Source organism: Trichosporon asahii, assembly GCF_000293215.1.
Source record: "Trichosporon asahii var. asahii CBS 2479 unplaced genomic scaffold scaffold00009, whole genome shotgun sequence".
NCBI classification, from domain to species: Eukaryota; Fungi; Basidiomycota; class Tremellomycetes; order Trichosporonales; family Trichosporonaceae; genus Trichosporon; species Trichosporon asahii.
Window position 1 is genome coordinate 1,494,593 of NW_014040915.1, and position 19,475 is coordinate 1,514,067.

At 60.4% G+C, this 19,475-nt stretch overlaps 6 protein-coding genes across 6 annotated transcripts; 2 read left to right on the forward strand and 4 right to left on the reverse strand.

Annotated features, from left to right (window-relative positions):
* Nucleotides 1–549: 549 nt before the first annotated feature.
* On the reverse strand, nt 550–6,286 carry A1Q1_07323 (ARF guanyl-nucleotide exchange factor; the record flags this gene model as incomplete). Its single annotated transcript, XM_014327559.1, has 2 exons — nt 550–5,715; nt 5,837–6,286. 2 exons carry the CDS (start codon nt 6,284–6,286, stop codon nt 550–552), a joined length of 5,616 nt encoding a protein of 1,871 aa, XP_014183034.1.
* Nucleotides 6,287–7,544: 1,258 nt separating this feature from the next.
* Nucleotides 7,545–10,250, forward strand: A1Q1_07324 (dipeptidyl-peptidase and tripeptidyl-peptidase; the record flags this gene model as incomplete). The annotated part of the gene is made up of 3 exons (XM_014327560.1): nt 7,545–7,971; nt 8,023–8,188; nt 8,408–10,250. The coding sequence occupies 3 exons, from the start codon at nt 7,545–7,547 to the stop codon at nt 10,248–10,250; spliced, it is 2,436 nt and encodes an 811-aa protein (XP_014183035.1).
* Nucleotides 10,251–10,535: 285 nt separating this feature from the next.
* A1Q1_07325 (uncharacterized protein) lies at nt 10,536–11,774 on the reverse strand (the record flags this gene model as incomplete). The annotated part of the gene is made up of 1 exon (XM_014327561.1): nt 10,536–11,774. One exon carries the CDS (start codon nt 11,772–11,774, stop codon nt 10,536–10,538), a length of 1,239 nt encoding a protein of 412 aa, XP_014183036.1.
* A 1,826-nt stretch (nt 11,775–13,600) lies between these two features.
* A1Q1_07326 (uncharacterized protein) lies at nt 13,601–14,489 on the reverse strand (the record flags this gene model as incomplete). The annotated part of the gene is made up of 3 exons (XM_014327562.1): nt 13,601–13,817; nt 13,866–13,932; nt 13,985–14,489. 3 exons carry the CDS (start codon nt 14,487–14,489, stop codon nt 13,601–13,603), a joined length of 789 nt encoding a protein of 262 aa, XP_014183037.1.
* A 737-nt stretch (nt 14,490–15,226) lies between these two features.
* Nucleotides 15,227–16,888, forward strand: A1Q1_07327 (GPI-anchor transamidase; the record flags this gene model as incomplete). Its single annotated transcript, XM_014327563.1, has 3 exons — nt 15,227–15,351; nt 15,403–15,803; nt 15,867–16,888. 3 exons carry the CDS (start codon nt 15,227–15,229, stop codon nt 16,886–16,888), a joined length of 1,548 nt encoding a protein of 515 aa, XP_014183038.1.
* Nucleotides 16,889–18,836: 1,948 nt separating this feature from the next.
* On the reverse strand, nt 18,837–19,427 carry A1Q1_07328 (uncharacterized protein; the record flags this gene model as incomplete). Its single annotated transcript, XM_014327564.1, has 1 exon — nt 18,837–19,427. The coding sequence occupies one exon, from the start codon at nt 19,425–19,427 to the stop codon at nt 18,837–18,839; it is 591 nt and encodes a 196-aa protein (XP_014183039.1).
* Nucleotides 19,428–19,475: the final 48 nt, after the last annotated feature.

The window sequence follows — 19,475 nt, forward strand, 5'->3', positions numbered from 1 at the left end:
GCACAGAGTCGAGAAGCCCCGACAACGTAGAAGACACTCCTTCAGCCGCCAGCTGTCGCGGCCCCACATCCCAACTATCGCCCCCGCGGGCCCACCTAACGCTCACTTGAATGTCGTAAGTTTATCTAGTTCTTATCTCTCGTTTCACTCTTCTCTTTATCTTAACTTTTGATCTAGGCGGTAAACAGTCATTGGCGTAGAAGAATGCGTTCCGGTTATCTAGCAGTTTAGCAGTGTATGATGAGTCCGGTGAAATGTATATGTTGCCCAACACTGTAGTCCAGTTCGCAGTCCTGGGCCTACTGGTCGGCCACCTGACCCTTCTCGCTCCTCTCACTCCCCTCACATTTACTGAGTCCCGTTCACTCCCCGACTCGCTCCTTCGCTCCTCTACTCCCCCACTCTTTCACAACCCTTTTCCACTCTTCCACTCTTTCCACTCTTTCCACTCTTTCCACTCTTTCACTTCACTCCCCTCCGCCGCTCGCTCCGCTCGCCCACTCGCAAAAACAAAGTGTTCATCATACAACCAAAAAAAAGAGTCTAGTTCTAGCTGATATCCCGTCGAATCCTTTCCGTCAGTTCCCCAATCGAGCTGCGGGGCAATTTCGCCAGGGACACTTTCGATGCGGCCCGGGTATGGCGCCAGTGTTCGGCTTGTTCCCGCGGATCTTCTGGTTTCAGGAGCTCACTGTCCCGATCGCCTGGGAATTCCTGTCGTTGCTGGGACGGGGTGTGCGCTTGCGAGCTGGGGTTGGAGAGATTAGAGGGGTTGGAGGGTGTGTGCGGCAGAGCCGAGTCGGCGGGCTCGTCGGGTAGCCACTGCGCCGAGTGCCTCGTCGGCTCGGAGAGATGGTGGTGCGACGTATAGCCCAGCTGCAGATTCGCCAGACTTTGGGGCACTGCCGGCGGCGATGTCGGGATCGGCGCGCCGGTCAGCATGGCCTGCGTGTGGGCCTGCGCCTGCGCCTTGTTCTTGAACTTGCTCGGCGAGAGCGAGAGGCTGGGGGACCGCGGGCCAAACGTCTTGTCCAGCTCGGCCTCGAAGGAGAGCATACTCGACCGCGCGGACATGTACTCGCTCCCACTGCCTCCTGCTGAGCCCTGCGAGATCTGCGACATGCGCTCGCTGCCTGGCGACCGGGGGCTGCGGGGACTCGCGGGCTCCGCGTCCTTCAGCGGCACGCTGTAGGAGGGATATTGTGGTGCAGGGTGCGGGAGGCCGAGGCCGTGGCCCTGCGCTGCCAGGCCTGTTGTCAGGCCCGCCCCGCTGGTCCCAGCGACGCCGACACCGACGGCGCCCGCGCCCGCAGCGCCGGCCGCCAGCGCACCGATGGCCACGTCCTCGCGCTCCGGGAAGGGAATCGGCGAAGCCACCCTGAGTTCCAGCTCGTGCTCCTCGTCGTCGGCGTCGGGCAAACTCAGCTCCGGGACGCCCAGAATGTCCACCGTGTTACGGCGCCCACTCTTCGTCTTGACGAGGTGCTTCTCGGCCGCCTGCAGCGCGACGCTCTTCGCCCACGACCATTCGCGCGCTTCCCGTTCTTGGTCCTTCAACAGCATGGTAATCCAGAGGTGCAGCTTGGAGAGCTCCATGCGATCGGCGCGGATGCGGTCGCTGAGTTCCGGGAGAGCGGCCTCGATGCGCTCCTTCGTTGCGCGCTGGAAGGGCGTCAGAAGCGCCAGGTTGCGCGCCAAGCGCAGGTCGGCTTGCAGCGCTGCCTGCACTGGCTCGGCCAGCAGCTTGAGCTCCCCAATCTTGCTCTCGATGAGCGCGCGGCGTCGGTCGGCGCGCGTCGGGCCGTCACTGCTCGGCGGCACGGGAGACGTTACTCGCAGCAGCTCCTCGCGGACCGAGCCCATGACGGCGTCAAACTGCTCGCTCCCGCCGACGACCATGTCGTTGGCGCCACGAATGTCGACGGTAGGTGTGGCGCGGACGGAGCCGACACGGCGTAACGCTCGCGGCTTGGGCGCAAGCGGCTCCGGCGTCTCCGATTCCGCGAACACAACGGCACGTGTGTAGTTGCTGCTCTCTGCGCTCCGAAGCAAATCGACAACACTTCCCACTCCGGCTGCGAGGTCGCGGCGGTGCGACTCGGCGGCAGCGTTGCCCGCGAGCACCGCCTTGTCGCCATCCATGCCGAGGGGACGCATGCGGATACCGGCCGTCTTGAACGTGCTTGCGTAGTTGATCAGAGTCAACCACTCGTTCATCTGGTGCTCGTCCGACGCCTGTAGCAGGTACGAGTTGCCACCGGGCATGAGCAGGCGGAACGTGTACGGCGTGGCCGCGTATGAGCGGTCGTAGATCGCGACGCAGTCCTTGACGCTCATAACTTCGTCAGGCTGGAACGCCGTGGTCTGTGCCGCCTGCGATTCGCCGTTCGCGCTCCGGATCTTCTCGACCAGCGTCAGCGCCCAGATCGTGTCCTTGAAGAACAGCAGCTGCGCGCCCGTAAGCACGACACTCCAGTTCTTCCATCCTCGGCGGATCGCACGTCGCGAGTTGCCGTGTAGGTGGTCCTCTCGCCGTCCAAGGAGGCCGACCTTGGTGATCTTGATCGTCGCAATCTCCTCCTTAGGGACAGGCGTCGTGGGGCGTTCCACGACTCCAGTGAGCGTTAACGACTTCCGTCGCGGTCGCGACTTTACAAACTGCAGCGGGTGAGCATTCGCGAAAGCCTTTTGCAGGCGGTCGACATCTAGGAACTGCCGTGTGCCCATGCACGAGAAAGGACTGTCGGGAGGAATGTACCGTTCGACGTCAACACGGAGCGAACCTAGCTGGCCGCCCACAATGAGGTCGTACACGTCGATCTTGCCAGAGTGGTTGGGACGCGATGAAGAAGACGGCGCCATGCCCGCCGCAGCAAGAGCAGCCTCCTCGTCGTCGTCGATAAAGACGAACGGGGTGAACGTGATGTTGTCGAAGAACGCCTCGAGCACCGTCGGCGAGACACCGTCCAGCCGTGTGTTCTTCACGTAATCCGCCTTGGTCATCTTGTTCTTGTTGTGACGGTTGAAGGCGTCCGTATGCAGCATCATCATTGAGAACGCCAGCACATACGCATTGTCCGTGGAACCGAACAGATTCGCCTCGCACTCGTCGTAGCGCTTCGAGAACGCCTCGACGACACGGTCGATCTGCTGCGTCTCCTTCGGCAGAGACATGACCATTAAAAGACGGCGCAACGCGACGTCCAGCGGGATGTGCGTAAAGTCGAATCGGCGCATGTACTCGGCGAGAGCACCGGCGTGGAACGGGTCAGCGCTTTCGGCGAGCAAACCGGCGACCTCCTTGCGGCTGACACTCTCCAATCGCTCCAGCCAGTCCTCTGCACTCTCTCCCGGTCGCGGGTGAAGCTCGGCGTCTCGCTCCTTCCTCTCTTTCTCCGTAAGCTGGGGAGTGGAGGATCGCCCCTGCAGTGAAACGTCGCCGCTGCTGCTGCGTCCGGGTGTGCCCATCGACTGCGGGATCTCGTCGTTCAGGGCAATCGTGGGAGTCACTGGACGGGGTGGCAGTGGGAACGCCCCTTGTGGCTTAGGCGAAGAAGGTCCCGATCCACGGAAGAGACCTTGCGAAAGCCGCCGCAGAGAGCCTGTCCGCTGCAAGCCGCCGGGCGATGTCGGCGAGAACGACGTAGGTGGGGGTGCCACGAGGGCTGGTGTGGAGCCTCCAAACGTCGATCCATGCCACGATATGGCACCAGACGCTATAGTGGAAGCTCTTGCTCGTCGGTTTCGTCCGTTCGTCACCGGCATCAAGTTGTCAGTAGCGGACCGGCGGTTGGATTGCGCAGTCTGCACAGTCGACTGCGTCTGATACGACGTCACCGACGCGGCGTAGGACGATCGGGGTGATCTTGGTGGCGTTTCCGTCAGAATGATCCTTCGGCCGTCATCGCCCGACTGCAGTGCAAGTGTAGATACCTGCGGAACGTCCTCTGGCCGAATCCTAACAGGCGGGAGAGCAGGCGAAGGGGCGAACGACGATGACGCGGATCCAGGTCGCGAGTGAGGGGTTTGGCGACCGTCTTCCCGCTCATCAGCACTGGTACCAGAACCCGTGTACCGCAGTAAGCTGTTGCTCCGCGGACGGCTGCTCTTAGTGAACACGCCACGCATTTTGCCCAGCACAGCAGAGTTGCTAGAGCTTGATCGACTGGATAACGGAGGACGAACCGGTGCACCGTCAGGCGACAGCAGTCCAGGGTCCTCCGGAATGCTGGTACGCGCAGCGTCCGATAATGATCGGCCGCGGCCATGTCGAGGTGGCATGGACGTCGATGGTGTCACCACATCGGGCACGGGCGAAGCATCCGCAACTGTTGTCGTGATGGGTGGAGCCATGCTGCCTTCTGGTAGTGAACCCAAGGGAGAAGCAGCGCTGGATGGCTTCGTCATGAGCCAGTCAGCGCCTGCCTGGGCAGCTGTCAAGTCGATCTCGTTCATCGGGCTCTCTGCGATGGAGCTGTCACTCCACTCCTGGGCTGGATAGAACTCCTGCTCGGACGTCGATGCGAATGAATCAGAGGACGCTGGTCGGATCATCGAGAACTGCGGTCGGGGACCGTTGCGAACAGGGATCATGACCGGCTCGGGTTTCACGGGTACGTGTTCAGGTACTGGATCCGTGGGGCCAACCTCTTGCGAGCCATTCTCCTGTCGCACGGCGTTCTGTGGGGGTTCGGGAGACCGAGAGGGAGCGATACGTCGGAAAGGATCAGACAGCACAACCTCGGGGGCCGGTGATCGAGACCGATTCGTGTCCTCGGACCTGTGTTCCGGGGTGCGTTCACCTCCATTCGGAGTAGTATCCATCGGGCTGCTGTCGTTGCTCATCTCGTTGTCCGTGAGAATGCCGCTTCGTTTCCGCATCAACTTCATGTCGGACCGCCGGCGGCGGATAACCTTGCCGACTCCGAGCCAGCTGAACTTGCTGGTACCGGAATCCTCATCGTCTGTCACCTCCCCGCCCGACTTGCTAAACATGAGTGACAAACTGCGCGGTCTAGTCTTGCTGCTACCAGGTTTGGACGTCGGATGATCCTGCTCCTCGTCGAACGCGACCTTGGGCGAAGGGTTCTGCGGTAACGGCGAAGACACGGCGACCCTGGGTCCGGGTGACGAGCCCCTCGAGTGCGGCGAATGGCTACGAGGTAACCCTAAGCCCAACGCAGACTGCTCTATGTCGGGCGTTCTGGACAATGGTGATGGGATACCGGGGCTCGTTCCAGCGCTGGAGCTTCCTCCCAGAATACCATGGCTGGTCAGAGCGGTGTGCATTGTCGGCGTTGGCGATACGGGCGCGGACATGGAGCGGTTCGGAGCAGACGGTCCCAAGCCGAAGATGTGCTCGAATGGATCCTCCTCAAGTGGACTGCTGGGCGTGATGACAATGTCGGCCGGGCCCGCAATGTCGGTGTTGAGAGTTGGACCGCGGTTGAAACCATTCGAGAATGGTGGAACATCGGGCAGGGGCTTGGGCATCGGGGATCGCTCGAGGTCAAGCTTGGTGGGTGGAGGTGGAGGGTTGGGGTTTGTCTCAACAGGGATACTCGACGAAGTAACAGACGAGGAGCGCTGTGGGACTTTTGACGGAGAGATGACGCTAGTAGGCATTTGTCCTTTGCTCGGTGAGAGAAAGTCGGCAGGAAGAGTGTCTCGATCCGTCGCGCCTCTTGAGAAGATGCGCCGTGAGAATGACGGTTTCTGTTCGTGTCAGCAATGCATGAATTCTTCTCCTTTGGGCGACTGGGCGCTCCCACGGCACCCAGACGCGAACGCCATCGAGTGTGCAGGACGTCCATCCGGGGGGTCCTAGAATACGCACGGGCTTCACCGTATTGTTACGGGTCAAGGTTGCGAGTGTGGCCATGTCCTTCATTCGAATCGGCTCATCTTCACTGTTGGCCTTGATGCGGGATCCTTTATAACGGACAGTTCCGTCCTGGTCGCTGTCCCAGTCTCGTTCGGACCCCAGCTGATCTTCGTCATTCCATTGTCTCTGATTTTGGACGGGCGTCTTGTTGATGGCCTTGGCATCGGGGGTGGCGTCGAGTTCCTCTAAGCCATTCGAGTTGCTTGGCGTCGTCGGCGTCGGGGCAGCTGCTGGCTGTGGTTGATGTGATAGCGTTGCCGTGCGTCGCTGGTCCTTGCGAGTCGGGGTGACTAGGCCGAACCATGTTCTTCGCTTGTTGCGGTCAGGTGTAGCTGGGGCTGCGAGGGTTGACGGCTTCGCTGCGACCGGCTGGGCAGGTCCCATGGGATCTGCTGAAGGCATGAGATACTCCTGGTTGATTTAGAGAGTCGTTGGTCGGACCATGGATGAGGAAGAAGGAGGTAGTCGCTGGAGTCGCTGTATGAAACGAGGGATGTCGTATGCGGAGGTCTCTGGGCCAAGGGAGGTGATGCGCGAGGGGAGGCTGCTGTCAGGGGGGCGTCGTGCTCTGTCGGATGAGGAGCAAGAGAGACGGAGCTCGTTTTGTTGTGGAAGGAAGGACAGCTGGGATGCTGGAGTTGAAAGTGTCGAGTCGAGAGACGGTGGGTGAGAGACGAGGTGATGAAGCGATGTGAGGAGGTGGTTGCAGAAAAAAGGAGAGATGACAAGGCGACGGGATGAGGGGGAAGTGTGCGGGAAGTGTGGGTGGAGGTGAGAGTTGGCGGGCGCGTCGTTGGCGGGACAAGGGAGTGTGTGTGTCTGCAGATCAAGGTTGTGTGTGGGACGAGAGCCGGGAGCTAGTAATGTAGTGATAGAGCGAGGTGGAAGGATGGATGCTCGACAGACAGACAGACGCGTGCCTCTGTCTGCAATGAGTGAATCTGCTGCAGGTGGCTGCTGTCGGATAGCGTTAGTGACCCTTAGCGCTCGTCGGCCCTCGGGAACGGATGCCCTGAGTCACCCAGGTCTGTCGCCTCTGTCCGCCCCTCAGCCAACGGACCCAGACACTCATCCACCCAGGGAATGTCCCCGCCCCTGGGCCACCATGTCCGGTCCCCCACTGAGATTGACTGAGAGAGCGAGATTCAAGGCCGTGACTCCTTTTGTCGCTCCTTGAATCCTCGACCATCCACGTCGGATGCTGCTCTCTCTCTACAGCGTACCGTGCAGCGTGCAGATTACAGGAGACGCGCGGTCGAGGCACATGTCCTCCAATTCACCCCGCACCCCCGTGTGACCTCCACTCTTGTTCTTCCTCCTTTACCACCGTGACCACTCTGCCGCACCTTTGCGCTATGCATTCATCTGGTCACTGCCCACCTCATCCGCCGAACTCACCGATGTCACTGAACGCTATACCATGCATTGCCGCGATGTTGCTCTTGCTAGATCTGACAGGCTGGAACGGCGACTAGCACTAACCTTTGGCGCAATCCATCGCAATTCCCCTGCTAATCCCTCATTCGCGCTCAGCCCGGATCCGCATTTCGATCTTGTCTTCCTCCATCCATCCCGATCCACTCACCTCGACTAACCACACACATCCAACACACAGTCAGACCCTTCCACCTTCCTTCACTTCCCCCCTCCTTCGTCCACCATGGCAGGAGACTACGACCCCGTCTCCCCCGAGGAACACCGACGAGGGGTCGCCCTCCCCGAAGACGATGCGACAGTGAGGGAGTCCTTCGAATCCACCGGCTCTGGTTCCGACATTGTCTACAGAGACCACCTCGACGAGGACCCGTTTGATGAGAAGACTCACCACCGCCAGGGTAGCTACGACCACGAGGATGGTATAGGATACCCCGTCGAGCCCACCCGGATACGCCCGCGAAAGTCGTCCTCGCGAAGAATCCTCGCCGCCCTCGTCCTCATTGTCGGCGGAGCTGCTGCGATCGGTGTCCTGGCCGCAATCGGCTACCAGACCCCAACCGTCAAGCGCGGCTCGCAGCACATCACCCTCGACCACATCTACAACGGCACCTTCACCCCCAAGTCGCAGCGTCTCTCATGGGTTTCTGAGGGTGGGTTCTAATTCAGTTGCCGTTGCGACTATGCATGAAGCTAACCGACAGCCGCGGACGGTACCTTCTCCCGGATCGACGATGACAACAATATCCTGCTGCTCACGGCGCAGCAGCGGAACAAGACCGAGGTCCTTGTCAAGGCCGAGGATGTCAAGGACCCGCGGACGGGCAAGACGCTCGAGTGGGATGACTGGCAGCTTAGCGCGGACATGGAGTACGTGCTCTTCACGGCGAACAGCAGGAAGCAATGGCGTCACTCGTCGCACGCCAACCGCTTTGTCCACCGCTTGAAGGACCACAGCACTTTTGCACTGCAGGAGCCGCACGACTAACCGATCATGGCGTACGCCAAGTGGTCGCCCGTCGGACACTCGGTTGCTTTCGTCTCGGAGAACGACCTCTATGTTGTGCCCGGAAAGGAGCTCGAGACCAGCAAGCCCAAGGCGACTCGCGTGACGTTTGACGGCTCGGATGTGGTCTTCAACGGCGTTCCCGACTGGGTGTACGAGGAGGAGGTCTTCTCCACCGATGGAGCGCTCTGGTGGAGCCCGCAGGCAGACACGATCGCCTATCTGCGCAGCAACGAGAGCGCCGTCGAGATCTACGACCTGCAGATCTTCAACCCGACCAATGACGCGTTCAACATCAACCCGTACACGAGCACTGTGCAGATGCGGTACCCGAAGCCGGGAACGCCGAACCCGCTCGTCTCGGTGCACACATTCTCTCTGACTCGTTTCGAGCACGCCTCTGCGAACGGTGTCGCTTCCTCTGCTGCCGTGTCGCAGGCCAAGTCGACACTGACCTGGCCGGACGAGTACCCGCAGGACGACCGGATCATCACCGAAGTCGGTTGGGTCGGGAACGATACGCTGCTCGTGAAGGAGGTCGACCGGCCATCGCGCAAAGGACACGTTGCCGTGTTCACGGGCGGCAAGAGCGTCGGCGAGGTCACGCGCAAGCTGGGCAAGGAGGGGGAGCAGGGCGACGACGGGTGGATCGACCACGGGCAGAACATTGTCAAGATCGAGACGCGTGCCGACGGTTCTGGCATCGACGGATACCTCGACATCGTCCCTAATGCGGACGGGTACGACCACATTGCGCTCTATGCGCCCGTCACGGCCAGCAAGCCCGTGTGGGTCACCGAGGGAGAGTGGGAGGTGACGTCCATCGCGGGTGTGGACCGCGAGAAGGGCGTTGCGTACTTTGTCGCCGCCAACCCCTCGATCGACAGGCACCTGTACGCCGTGACTTTGCCCTCCTCTCCGTCGCTGGTCGGATACAAGCCCGAGATGACGCCGCTGACGGACGTGAACGTGCCGGGGTACTACGACGTGTCCTTCTCGCCCTCAGCGGGCTTCTACAGCCTAAACTACCGCGGCCCCAACATTCCCTGGCAGCGTCTGAAATCGACCGACGAGACCCTCGACGTGGTGCTCGAGGACAATGCCGCGCTGAACGCGACGATTGCCGAGTTCCACCAGCCCGTCGAGATCCGCTCCACGCTCAACCACGCCGGCAACGAGCTCAACATGATGACCGTCCTCCCGCCCAACCTAGACCCGAGCGGACGCAAGCACTACCCCCTCTTCATCAACATGTACGCCGGTCCCGGGTCTCAGACGGTGGACAACCGGTGGAAAATCGACTGGTTCTCCTTCCTAGCCTGTGAGCACAAGTACGTCATTGCGCGCATCGACGGCAGAGGAACGGGGTTCAAGGGCCGCAAGCTGCGCAACCCCGTCATGGACAATCTGGGCCAGCTCGAGGCCGAGGATCAAGCAGCGCTAGCGCGGGAGATGATCAAGCGGAAATTCGTCGACCGGAGTCGTGCGGGCCTCTTTGGCTGGAGTTATGGCGGGTACGCGACCGCCAAAACCCTCGAAGCGTATCCCGACCTCTTCACGGCCGGCATCTCCGTCGCGCCCGTGACAGACTGGCGGTTCTACGATTCGGTCTACACCGAGCGGTACATGAACACGCTGTCCGCCAATGTGGCAGGATACCAGAACAGCAGCGTGCACAACGTGACGGCGTTCCAGGGTCAGGACTGGCTGCTCGCCCACGGGACGGGGGACGATAATGTGCACTATGCGAATATGGCGAGTCTGGTGGATAAGTTGACGCAGGAGCGGATTCGCGGGTGGAGCATGCGCGTGTTCACCGACAGCGACCACAGTATCAACACGCGCGGGGCGAATCGGGAGCTGTACGAGTGGATGACGGAGCATCTGTTGAAGAGCTGGGGCAAGGGAGGCAATATCAAGCACTAGTCGCGCGTCCGGGGTGAGGCCGAGCGGCACAGTGGCTGGGCTGGGATCGGAGGCCGAGGTGGAGGTTCCCGGCTGCCTCGGCCACCCCGGCCGCCGCGGAGTAGACCTAGAAGCTATACACTTTTGTTTAGAAGTCATGCAGATTGTACTCAGAACAGATATTAGATACATGAGAGAGGGGAGTACGGGGGTATGTTATGGGTATGAAGTTATCCTCAGAACCAAAGTCTATGGAACCGGAAGAATCCAAGAAGCGGGCGCGAAATACACGGAGCAAAGAAATGTTCACTCCTCCTTGAAGCGCGAGATGCCCGCCGAACTCCTAGAGCTCGACGAGGCCGTACTGACGCTCGAGGAGCTGATCCGTCTCAAGACGCCAATATGCGCCACTTCGCGGGGATACAGCAGTCCCTCGATACGTTCCTTGTCCTTCTGGCGGAAGAACTCAAAGTAGACGAGCTTGAGCAGCGTCTCCTGGATCGCAAACTTGCCCAGCACCTTCTGATACTCCCTGTACAGCGGGTACTTGCTCGCCGTGATGGTTTCCGTCAGCAGCGTGCTGCCCGTGAACAGCAGACTGAGGGCTAGCGCGGGCAAAAGGCAGGAGGCAGCGTACAGCGTCGGGTTTGCGCACAGCGGCCACAGGCCTATGGAGAGGTGGAAGAGCTGCTCGCCGAGAAAGTTCGGGTGGCGGACCAGAGAATGAAGGCCGCGCGTCGGGAAGCCCGGGTAGTAGGCTGGCGTGTAGAGGGCCTCGGGCTCCTCTGTTTGCGGCGTGTCGATGATGGCGCTCCCGTTGCTGTTGTCTTCGACGCTGAGCAGCTGCGAGCGCAGCTCGCGGTCCACGACCGCCGCCTTTTCCTGCTTCAGCGCTGCGTGCTTGCCCTCCTGGAACGTGAACATGGCCTCGTCTGCCGCCGCTTCGAGGATCACGCACGCAAGCGACACGAAAAGGAACGCAATGTCGCCGGCATGCAGCGCCGTTCCGTCCCCGCCGCCAAAGAGCCAGGCGGGGATGCCCGCCTTGCCCTTGGCTAGCTCGGACTCCTCCCGCAGCAGTCCGACGAGCGGAAAGGACAGCGCGCCGATCAGGATCGGCTGCAGGAGCACGACGGCGAAGAGGTGCACCATCTGGAAGAACCAGGGGGGCACGCGCTGCCGCAGCCAGACATAGCGATAGTCCTCGCCTGAGAGCTTGTACAGGCCTCGCCGGGCTGTGTGGTACGTCAACCGCGCGGACCAGATACACTGCACGAAGAGAATGACCGCGAGGCGGGGCACGCTCGCTGCAAAGCCGTGCGTGTGCGCCCAGAGCAGGATCGCGGCGGACACGAAGAGCGGCAGCGTCGTGTACACCCTGTCGACCCAGCCGACGTTGCCCGTCGCGAGACCGAGGGCGTAGCTCGTCCCCGAGACGAAGGAGACGATGAGCAGCGGGAGATGGAGCGGGTCGCTGAGCTCCATGTTCAGAAGCGCCGAGGGGAGAGTGCGCAGCGCACCCGGGAGGTCGAGCGCGACGGACATGGTGTGTCTGTCGAGCTCGAGGCGAAGATGGAGGGACGAGTAAGGTGTGGCGTTGGTGTGTCTGTTGTCTTGTTTGTTCAAGGAATGAGGAGGGGGTCTATTCTTGGAATCGGAGGGCCGGTCGGCGGTCGGGGATGTTTAAAGCTGGATCTCGTTGGCCGCCGATCGGGTCGTTTGGGGTCGATGTCGTGGTCGGGTGACGATGGGAAAAGACTTGGGGGAAGCCGATCTGTGGTAACGACTGGGACACGATGGTCACGAGGAAAGGCGTGGGTTGTGTGTTCGGACTAGCGAAATCGGGCTTTGGGCTGTTGGGCAACGAGGGTCGACGGTCAGATCGGCAGGTCGGTGCAGTGGAGCTGTGCGTCTGTTCACAGGATGGAGTTGATCAAGGAGTAGGAGTGCGATGTTGTTGTTGATGCCAAGATGGACATGGTAGTCGTGGACGGGTATGAGGTTGAGCTGGAGGGGGGGGGGGGGACAAGGCAAGGCGATGAGAAGGCAAGTGGTCTGGGAGAAGCAATGAAGGCTGGAGGGGAGGAAGCAGGCAGACGACCAGAGGAGCGTAAACAAAGAAAGACTTTGCTTAGGCACTGACTAAACGCGGTATTAACACTGTCCAGGCACGCAAAGTTGAAACGCCTCACCGTCAGCACATGCGTCATCATCCCTGGCCCATACTTCGACTGTCCAGTTTCGGCATCCCGACGCAAATGTCAGCGACATGACACACTCCTGCCCAACCCAACCATTCATCGTGCACGAATACTGGCGTCGGGCCAAGAACTCTTCCCTCCTGAATCGCTCACTTCCTCTTCTGGCTCGTCCACATTGGGATATCAGATTACACAGATTAGACGCATGCAAAGGCCTGTCAGTTGGCCACTGCAGCCACTGGGCCACTCGGCGCTGTGACGATCACGTTCCTGTACGGGTTGTGTGCCCCACACCTTTTGGCTTTATTGTTCGCGCGCAACGTGCCATACGTGCACAGAATGAGCGTGCCATGTCGGCCATGTCGGAGGCATCGGCAACATCCTGGTGCCTTTCTTCTGCGTGGCTGCATGGCTTCTCTTCTCTCGGCCGACACAACGCAGCGGGGAAGAGTCACTCCGGCACAGTGGAACGAGACAAGGTGGCTACGGCATGACACGATGCATCACGCTATCGTTATCTTTGCCCATTCAGTGGGGCACAGAAGGGGAGTCGTACGCTCTGGTGATGCGGCCTCGTGATCAGGGAGTGGCCAGAGACGGCGCCCTGCAGTGCCCATTCACTGGCCATGAGTGAGTCATGTTGAACTGACTGGAGCGGCGCTCCGTCGATAGCTCGCTTGTGTCTCTGAGATCTACCAGGTCTGCCGCGAGGACGGAGAATAATCAACCGCAAAGAAGCGGTTGCAGACGGCTCAACGCTGTGGATGGGGTCGAGGATTCAGTTCCTTCATGACCTGATGCAATTGAAATCAAACCGAAAGGTGAGAAATATACAGACACTTCCTGCATCTCGAAGGCTTGAGGTCGTTCCGCCGGAGACCAGAGTCCACGCAGCGGGATGCATGATTAAGCATCTTCGCTTGGCGTGCTTCTTGGGTCTCGTCCCATTTCTTGCATGCCACGGCATTTCTTTAGGAGACCTTCGTAGCTTAGTCGTGGCCCAGCCGGAGGGTGGTGGGTGGCAAATTCCTCTCAAGTGACTAGCCCAAGCCGCGTGCCGTAGTGCCGGCATACCTTTCCCCAGTCGGCACGTTATCCGCACACAGTCAAACTTCTGCACAGAGAATCACGCAGCAAGAACGGATGGATACATACACTACTGATACAGAACTACTTCTTCTCCTTAGCTTCCCTCGGCTTGAAGAACGACGTCATCTTGGCCATACCGCTTGTATTCACCTTCTTCAGCGCCTCCACGCCGCGACTCCCAGGCTGCGCCTTCCGCTTCGTTGCGCCTGAGGCAGTCTTCTTCTCGTTGACTATTGGCGCCGCAGCGGCGGCGGCAGCAGCGGCCCGGTCGGCCAGGTATGCGTTCAGCGGGAGGAGGCTGCGTGTCAGCTCAGTACCGCTGGACTCGGAGCTTGTGGAGACTTACTCGTACGAGTCGGTCAGGTCCGACACGACAGATGTGGGCAGGTACGCTGCCAGCGTGTCGATGGCGGCTTTCGTCTTCGCGCCTGCTTGTCAGCTATGAGAGGTGAGAAGGTAGCTTACCCTCGACGAGTTTGGCGTCCGCGTCCGCGCCGAGAAGGCCGTCTCGTCCCAGGGAGCGCACGAGGTGGTCAAATTCCTCGAAATGGGACGCTACGTGGGTCACCTTTCGTCGGAGCACCTTCAGAATCACCTCGCGCGACGGCCGGTAGTACACCTGTCCCTCCCCCTTGGAGTCCTTGCTCTCCGCTGATTCTGGAGGAGGAGAGGGCAGCTCGCCGCCGACACCTGGAGTCAGCTTGGCCCCGTCACTACAGCCGTCGAAGAAGGAGAGAAGAGGACAGATAAACTCACGCTTCACGTCACAGCACGCCTTAAATGCCGCAACGAACGCGGGCAGCTCGGTCAGACGGGCCATGTCCTTATTCCAGCCCTCGACTGCTGCGCTCGGCGCAAAGGCGGGTTTCAGGCCCCATTGCGCAGACGAGGAGGCGGTCGAGAGCAGATCGGGCAGGGGCTGAAAGGGTGCCGTTCGATCGTTCTGGTGGTCAGCTCGCGAACGCAGCATGGCAGCTCGGCACCCATCGCTCTCATCATCACGGCGCGACGCCCCCCATGCGGACAGCAGCGCTCGCTGCGCCCGCCACACTTACCGGAATCAAGCTCAGGGCAATCGGCACAGCGAGGAAGAAAGCATCAAACGGCGCGTGCAGGAGTACATCGCCTTCTGGCTGTCAGCTTCACCCATCGTATCACAGCTCACGAGAGACGTTGTCGCCGCGGAACCAGGTTCGCGGACGCGCACCGCGAAGCTTCACGACTTCGTACAGCGCCTTCTCGGAGGGGAGGTACAGTTGCGGCAGGCCTGGGTGTCAGCTTCAGAGCAGTTGAAAGACAGCTGGAGAAAGGGAGTACTCACCACTCCGCGGGTGCGGCAGGCGGAGATACCGGTGCTGTGTGTCGGTTGCGATGTCTGTCGTCAGCTCAGTGTCCGGAGAGCGAGCTCGCTGTACAGCTCGCTTGGCTCGCACTCACCATCAGGAAGCACGCTAACGTACTCCACCGTTCCCGCCATGGTTCAAGATGCAAGAGTAGGCAAAGCAGATTATGCCTTAGATTGCAGGTGGATGAGTATCTTGTTGTTATCGTGAACGCGTCCGAAATCTCGACGCGTCCGTCATTCTCGCCTCGTCTCAGGGTCCACCGCGTGGCATTTCACGTGACCAAACGACATGACGATCGGTGCTGACACCGAAGTTACCGACCGGTACGTCCAACGCAACAACAACCACTACCGGCAACGATATGGAGGTCGAGGAGCGAGAAAGCGTTCGGCTAGAGTATACGGCTGGCCAGGCCGCGGCGGCCAAGAAGCGCAGACGGCAGGACCTCGTCATCGACTTTCTGTGGAACAACCTGGGCTATGTGCGGTGAGGCCGAGATTCAGCTTCCTTGCTCTCCAGTATCAAGCTGACAGGCAGACTGGTCTTGCTCGTTGTTGCCCTCGCGTGGATTGCAGCGATTCCGCACCCGCGGCTCTGGAAGGGCATCTTCGTCGACGAGCATGCGCTCATCCCCGCTGGCCAGCGGAGCTACTACGACTGGGGCAACGTGCACAAGGCCGACAACTACCTCGCTCAACTCGAGGAGCTGCAGGCGCGCAACGCGAGCTGGGACGAGAGGAGGGAGTACCTCATGCACGAACTTAGGGCTGCTGGCGCCGACGCGTACAACACCACGCATTCCGTCTACGGACGGATAGTCCCGCCGCGCGCTGAGGGTACTGAGGCTATCCTCCTCACGGCGAACTGGGACAGCAGGGACGGGGGGCCCAACCTTCGCGGCGTCGCAAGTCTGCTCTCGCTCGTGGATTTCTTCAGAGGTTCGTAACTGATTCTCTATCTATCCAAGCTTCGGTATCTTCGCCGGCTAGCTAACTTGGCAGGGCAGAATCACTGGGCGTTCGAGATCATCCCGGTTGTTGGCGACGGTTATCTGTACGGACTCGAGGACTTCCTGAAGAACTACAAGCTGCGCGCAAACGTGTGGAACGCGCTGAACCTCGACTACCCCGGCCACTCGTTCGAGCGCCTCGGCTTCTTCTACGAGGGCGTGAACGGCCGTCTGCCGAATCTCGACGTGCTCTCCACTGTCTCGACCGTTGCGCGATGGAAGGGCGGCTGTCCCGTTACGCTGCACGATGCCCCCGCATACCCCGCGCGCATCTACACGAATGGCCTGAAGCACCTCTGGCGACACTTCAGCTACGCTGCTCTCGGCCGACCCTCTGCCGCTGGCGGCCTGCTCGCGCGGCACCGTATCGACGCCCTCACACTCTACGGGCCGCCGGCAGAGGGCCCTCACGGCTTCCACACGCTCGGCATGGTCGTCGAGTCCACCTTCAGGAGCTTCAACACGCTCCTCGAGCGCCTACACGCGAGCTTTTTCTTCTACCTCATCCCGCACCCCGAGAACTTCATTCCGGTCGGACACTACCTCCCCGCCGCCGTCCTGCTCGGGGCCAGCATCACGCTCGGCGGGTTCGTCTGCCCCGCCCCGCTCGCGGGCACGTTCTGGGCCCTCGTGCCCATCGCTCTTGGCGTTATTGGCTGGATAGTCCAGACGCCCTACGTCGCGCTTGCTGCGCCCCTGCTCCCGCGTCCGAGAGGAGCGGCCAGGCGCAGCTTCAACTCGCTCGCGCACCTCGCTTACGGAGCTACGGTGCCGACGCTTGCGATGGTCAACTTCCCGCAGGCCATCTTGCTCGGTCTCCTGAGCGTGGTCGCGCTCGCGCCCGTATCGCGCTTTATCAAGATCGCTCTCGTGCCCGTTGCCATTGGAGCGCTTGCCGGTCTCAAGGCGGCGGGCATCGACCTCCGCGCCGAGTGGGAGTTGTTTGGTAACCTCGCGTGGCCAGCGCTCTTCGCGGTCATTATCCCCCTCATTGCTGTCAGCGTCATGATCTAGAGTGGGCAGTGTAACGACTTCATGCATCCAGATATAGACTTATCGATCGCATGTGCAGGAGCCCGCGATGCTCGGTGTTCAGGACAAAATTGATGCCGGCGCTGCCACAGGAGACGGGAACAGCCCACGCAGCGACGGTTTTTCACAAATCTGGTGTGAGCTACAAGAAGACAAGAGCCTACTTAGCTCACAGGTCTGCAGGATCGGTGCCAGTAACTGCGGTCAGCTTCTGCATTGTTCGCGCAGTCACAAAGCTCACAGGTGAGGGTGCGGTGAAGTAGCCACTTGCTCACAGCGGCAGTGCAAGGTTTTGCCATGAAGTCCAGCCTGCTGTCAGCTATGAAGTGCATGAACTAGCTCACAAGAGTCTGTCTGGCCTGTGAACTTGGCCGCGGCTGCGAAACATACGTCGCTGGCAAATACCCTGGCTACCAGTCTCTTGCCTCGCTTCAACAACTGCGGCTGCTTTTAGCTGAAAGCAAGTATGTGGGCTCACCAATGACATCGTAACCGACCAGCCGGGCTCGATCTTCGAGACCGGGCCAGGAGATTGAGATCTGAACTCAGCTGGCATAATCGAAGGCCTAGCTCTCCAGCATCCTTTCAAACTGTCAGAAGCTTTGCGCAAAAGGCCGATCTTGTCCAGCTGTCAGTGCGAGGCCAGTCCATCTGGTGTCAGCTCGGGAAGGTCGACGTCAGCTTACCAGTGTCCTCAACGACGCAACAAGTGGAGGCTGCAACCAGTATAAGCCCAACCATCAGTCAAGAGTCTGGGGAGACATCTCGCGTAATTCAAACTTCGTGCAGTCTGTGATGGGCTTCAAATCGCAAACGAGTCAGCTTACGATTCCTCGTATGCATTTTGGGCCTGAACGGGATCAGTGGGATGACAGGTTGCTGCTGGGCACAAAAGGTAGAGGTTGCATTGATTATACTGTATGTCTGCTCGTCAGCTCGGGAAGCAGTTAGTGGAGCTTACGGGGTGTATGCTTTGTATGGGATTTCTGGGATCAGCTTCCGCTGGGCGAGCTTGCTCGTAAGCTCACGTAGAAGTGAAATGTCCGGCTGAAGTTAGCTCAGAGCACTGCAGAAGTGGCTCACGGAGTGACATAGCCCACAGGAAGCTTGAAGCGATGAGGTTTCCTGAGACGTCATATAGCAGTCTGCACCGGTGGATGATGGCCGTTCGACCTGTTGTCAGTTTGTGGTCAGGAGCAGGAAACTTACTAATTGCCCTGCGCACGCTCGTTGCGGTCGAATCGCCCACGAATCCTGGAACCTAGCGCCGAGATGGATCTGAAGTCTGAGCGTCAGCTGTGTCCTTAACGATCTAGCTCACGTCTAACGGTCCTCTGAGGACGGGGGTCTACTTGACGTATGGTCGAGGTTGAGCTCTCGCTTCGGCTGCCTGAGCCACCAGAGCCACCCGATCCACTGTCGCTCGTGCTCCGTCCAAGCCGAGAGGTGCGTACGCTGTGCCGAGTCACGTGTACGGCCGATGCACTGGGGCAATGCGTGCTCAGCGCCGAGACACTCCGGTGACCGTGCCCATGCACGCCGAGTGCGCTGTGCGATCTGTTCACTGCTGGTGGAGGCAGCGACGAGTTTGGTGGCGGGAAGGCGCAGGGGCGACCGGTCCATCGGCCACCGCCTGAGATCACAGTCGAAGTCGACGTGCCTACGCCAGGCGTGAACACAACACTCTCCTGGATACTCGCCTCATCGTCGCTCTCTAGCGGCGTGTGCAACTCCTCGCTGACGGTGCTGCTGACACTTGACCGCGAGGCTGGCGGCTCCGAGAGGAATTCTGTTGTCAGCTCTGGAGGAACAAAACAGCTTACGCATGCGCATTGGCGAGACGATTGCACGAAGGGCTTCGACCTCCTCCATCACACGGAGCGAAGACGTCATCGTGCGTCTGGGGTCAGCTAAGCAGCGCTTCCGATACTTACAGAGCATTGCGCTGTTCGGCGGCGTCGAGCGCGGTGGCGAGATGCAGGATGGCGGCGCGGAGAGATTGTTGGGCATCTCGGCTCGATCGACTGCCAGGAGCAGGAAGCCGATCAAGGACCCAGTCCTGATGGCTTTGGGGCCGGCGAGATGAGGAGGGTGCTGAAGGTGCCGACTCCGCAGAGACCGGGGCTGATGGTGGCGCTGGACGTGACATGCGGCGCTCGGACACGGGTCGACTTCGTGGCCGGTCGGCGTGGCGCTCGGGCCGCGGCGGGGGCAGCGACGCCGCAGAGTCCAACCGCGGGAGCGTAGCAGGCGGCTCGGAATCGTTGATGCTGGAGAGGCTGATGTTCGAATCTCGTCGGACAGCGATTGTCGGAGCCTCGCTCGTTAGGACTGAAGACACGAGAGATGCCATTGGGGGGTAGGGCGGATCTCGAATGCCACTTGTGGGCTCGAAGCTCGATGTTGAGGCAGCATGTCGCAATTCAGGTTGTCCGTGCAACGACATGCGCCTGATTTCGTCCCTGAAGACCTCAGTGGGTGAGAGCAGGATGCTGATCGGCGACAAGGGGTCGTCGGTCATGCGCGCCAGCTGTATCTTCAGCTCTTGGTTCTCCGCCTCGAGGAGCGC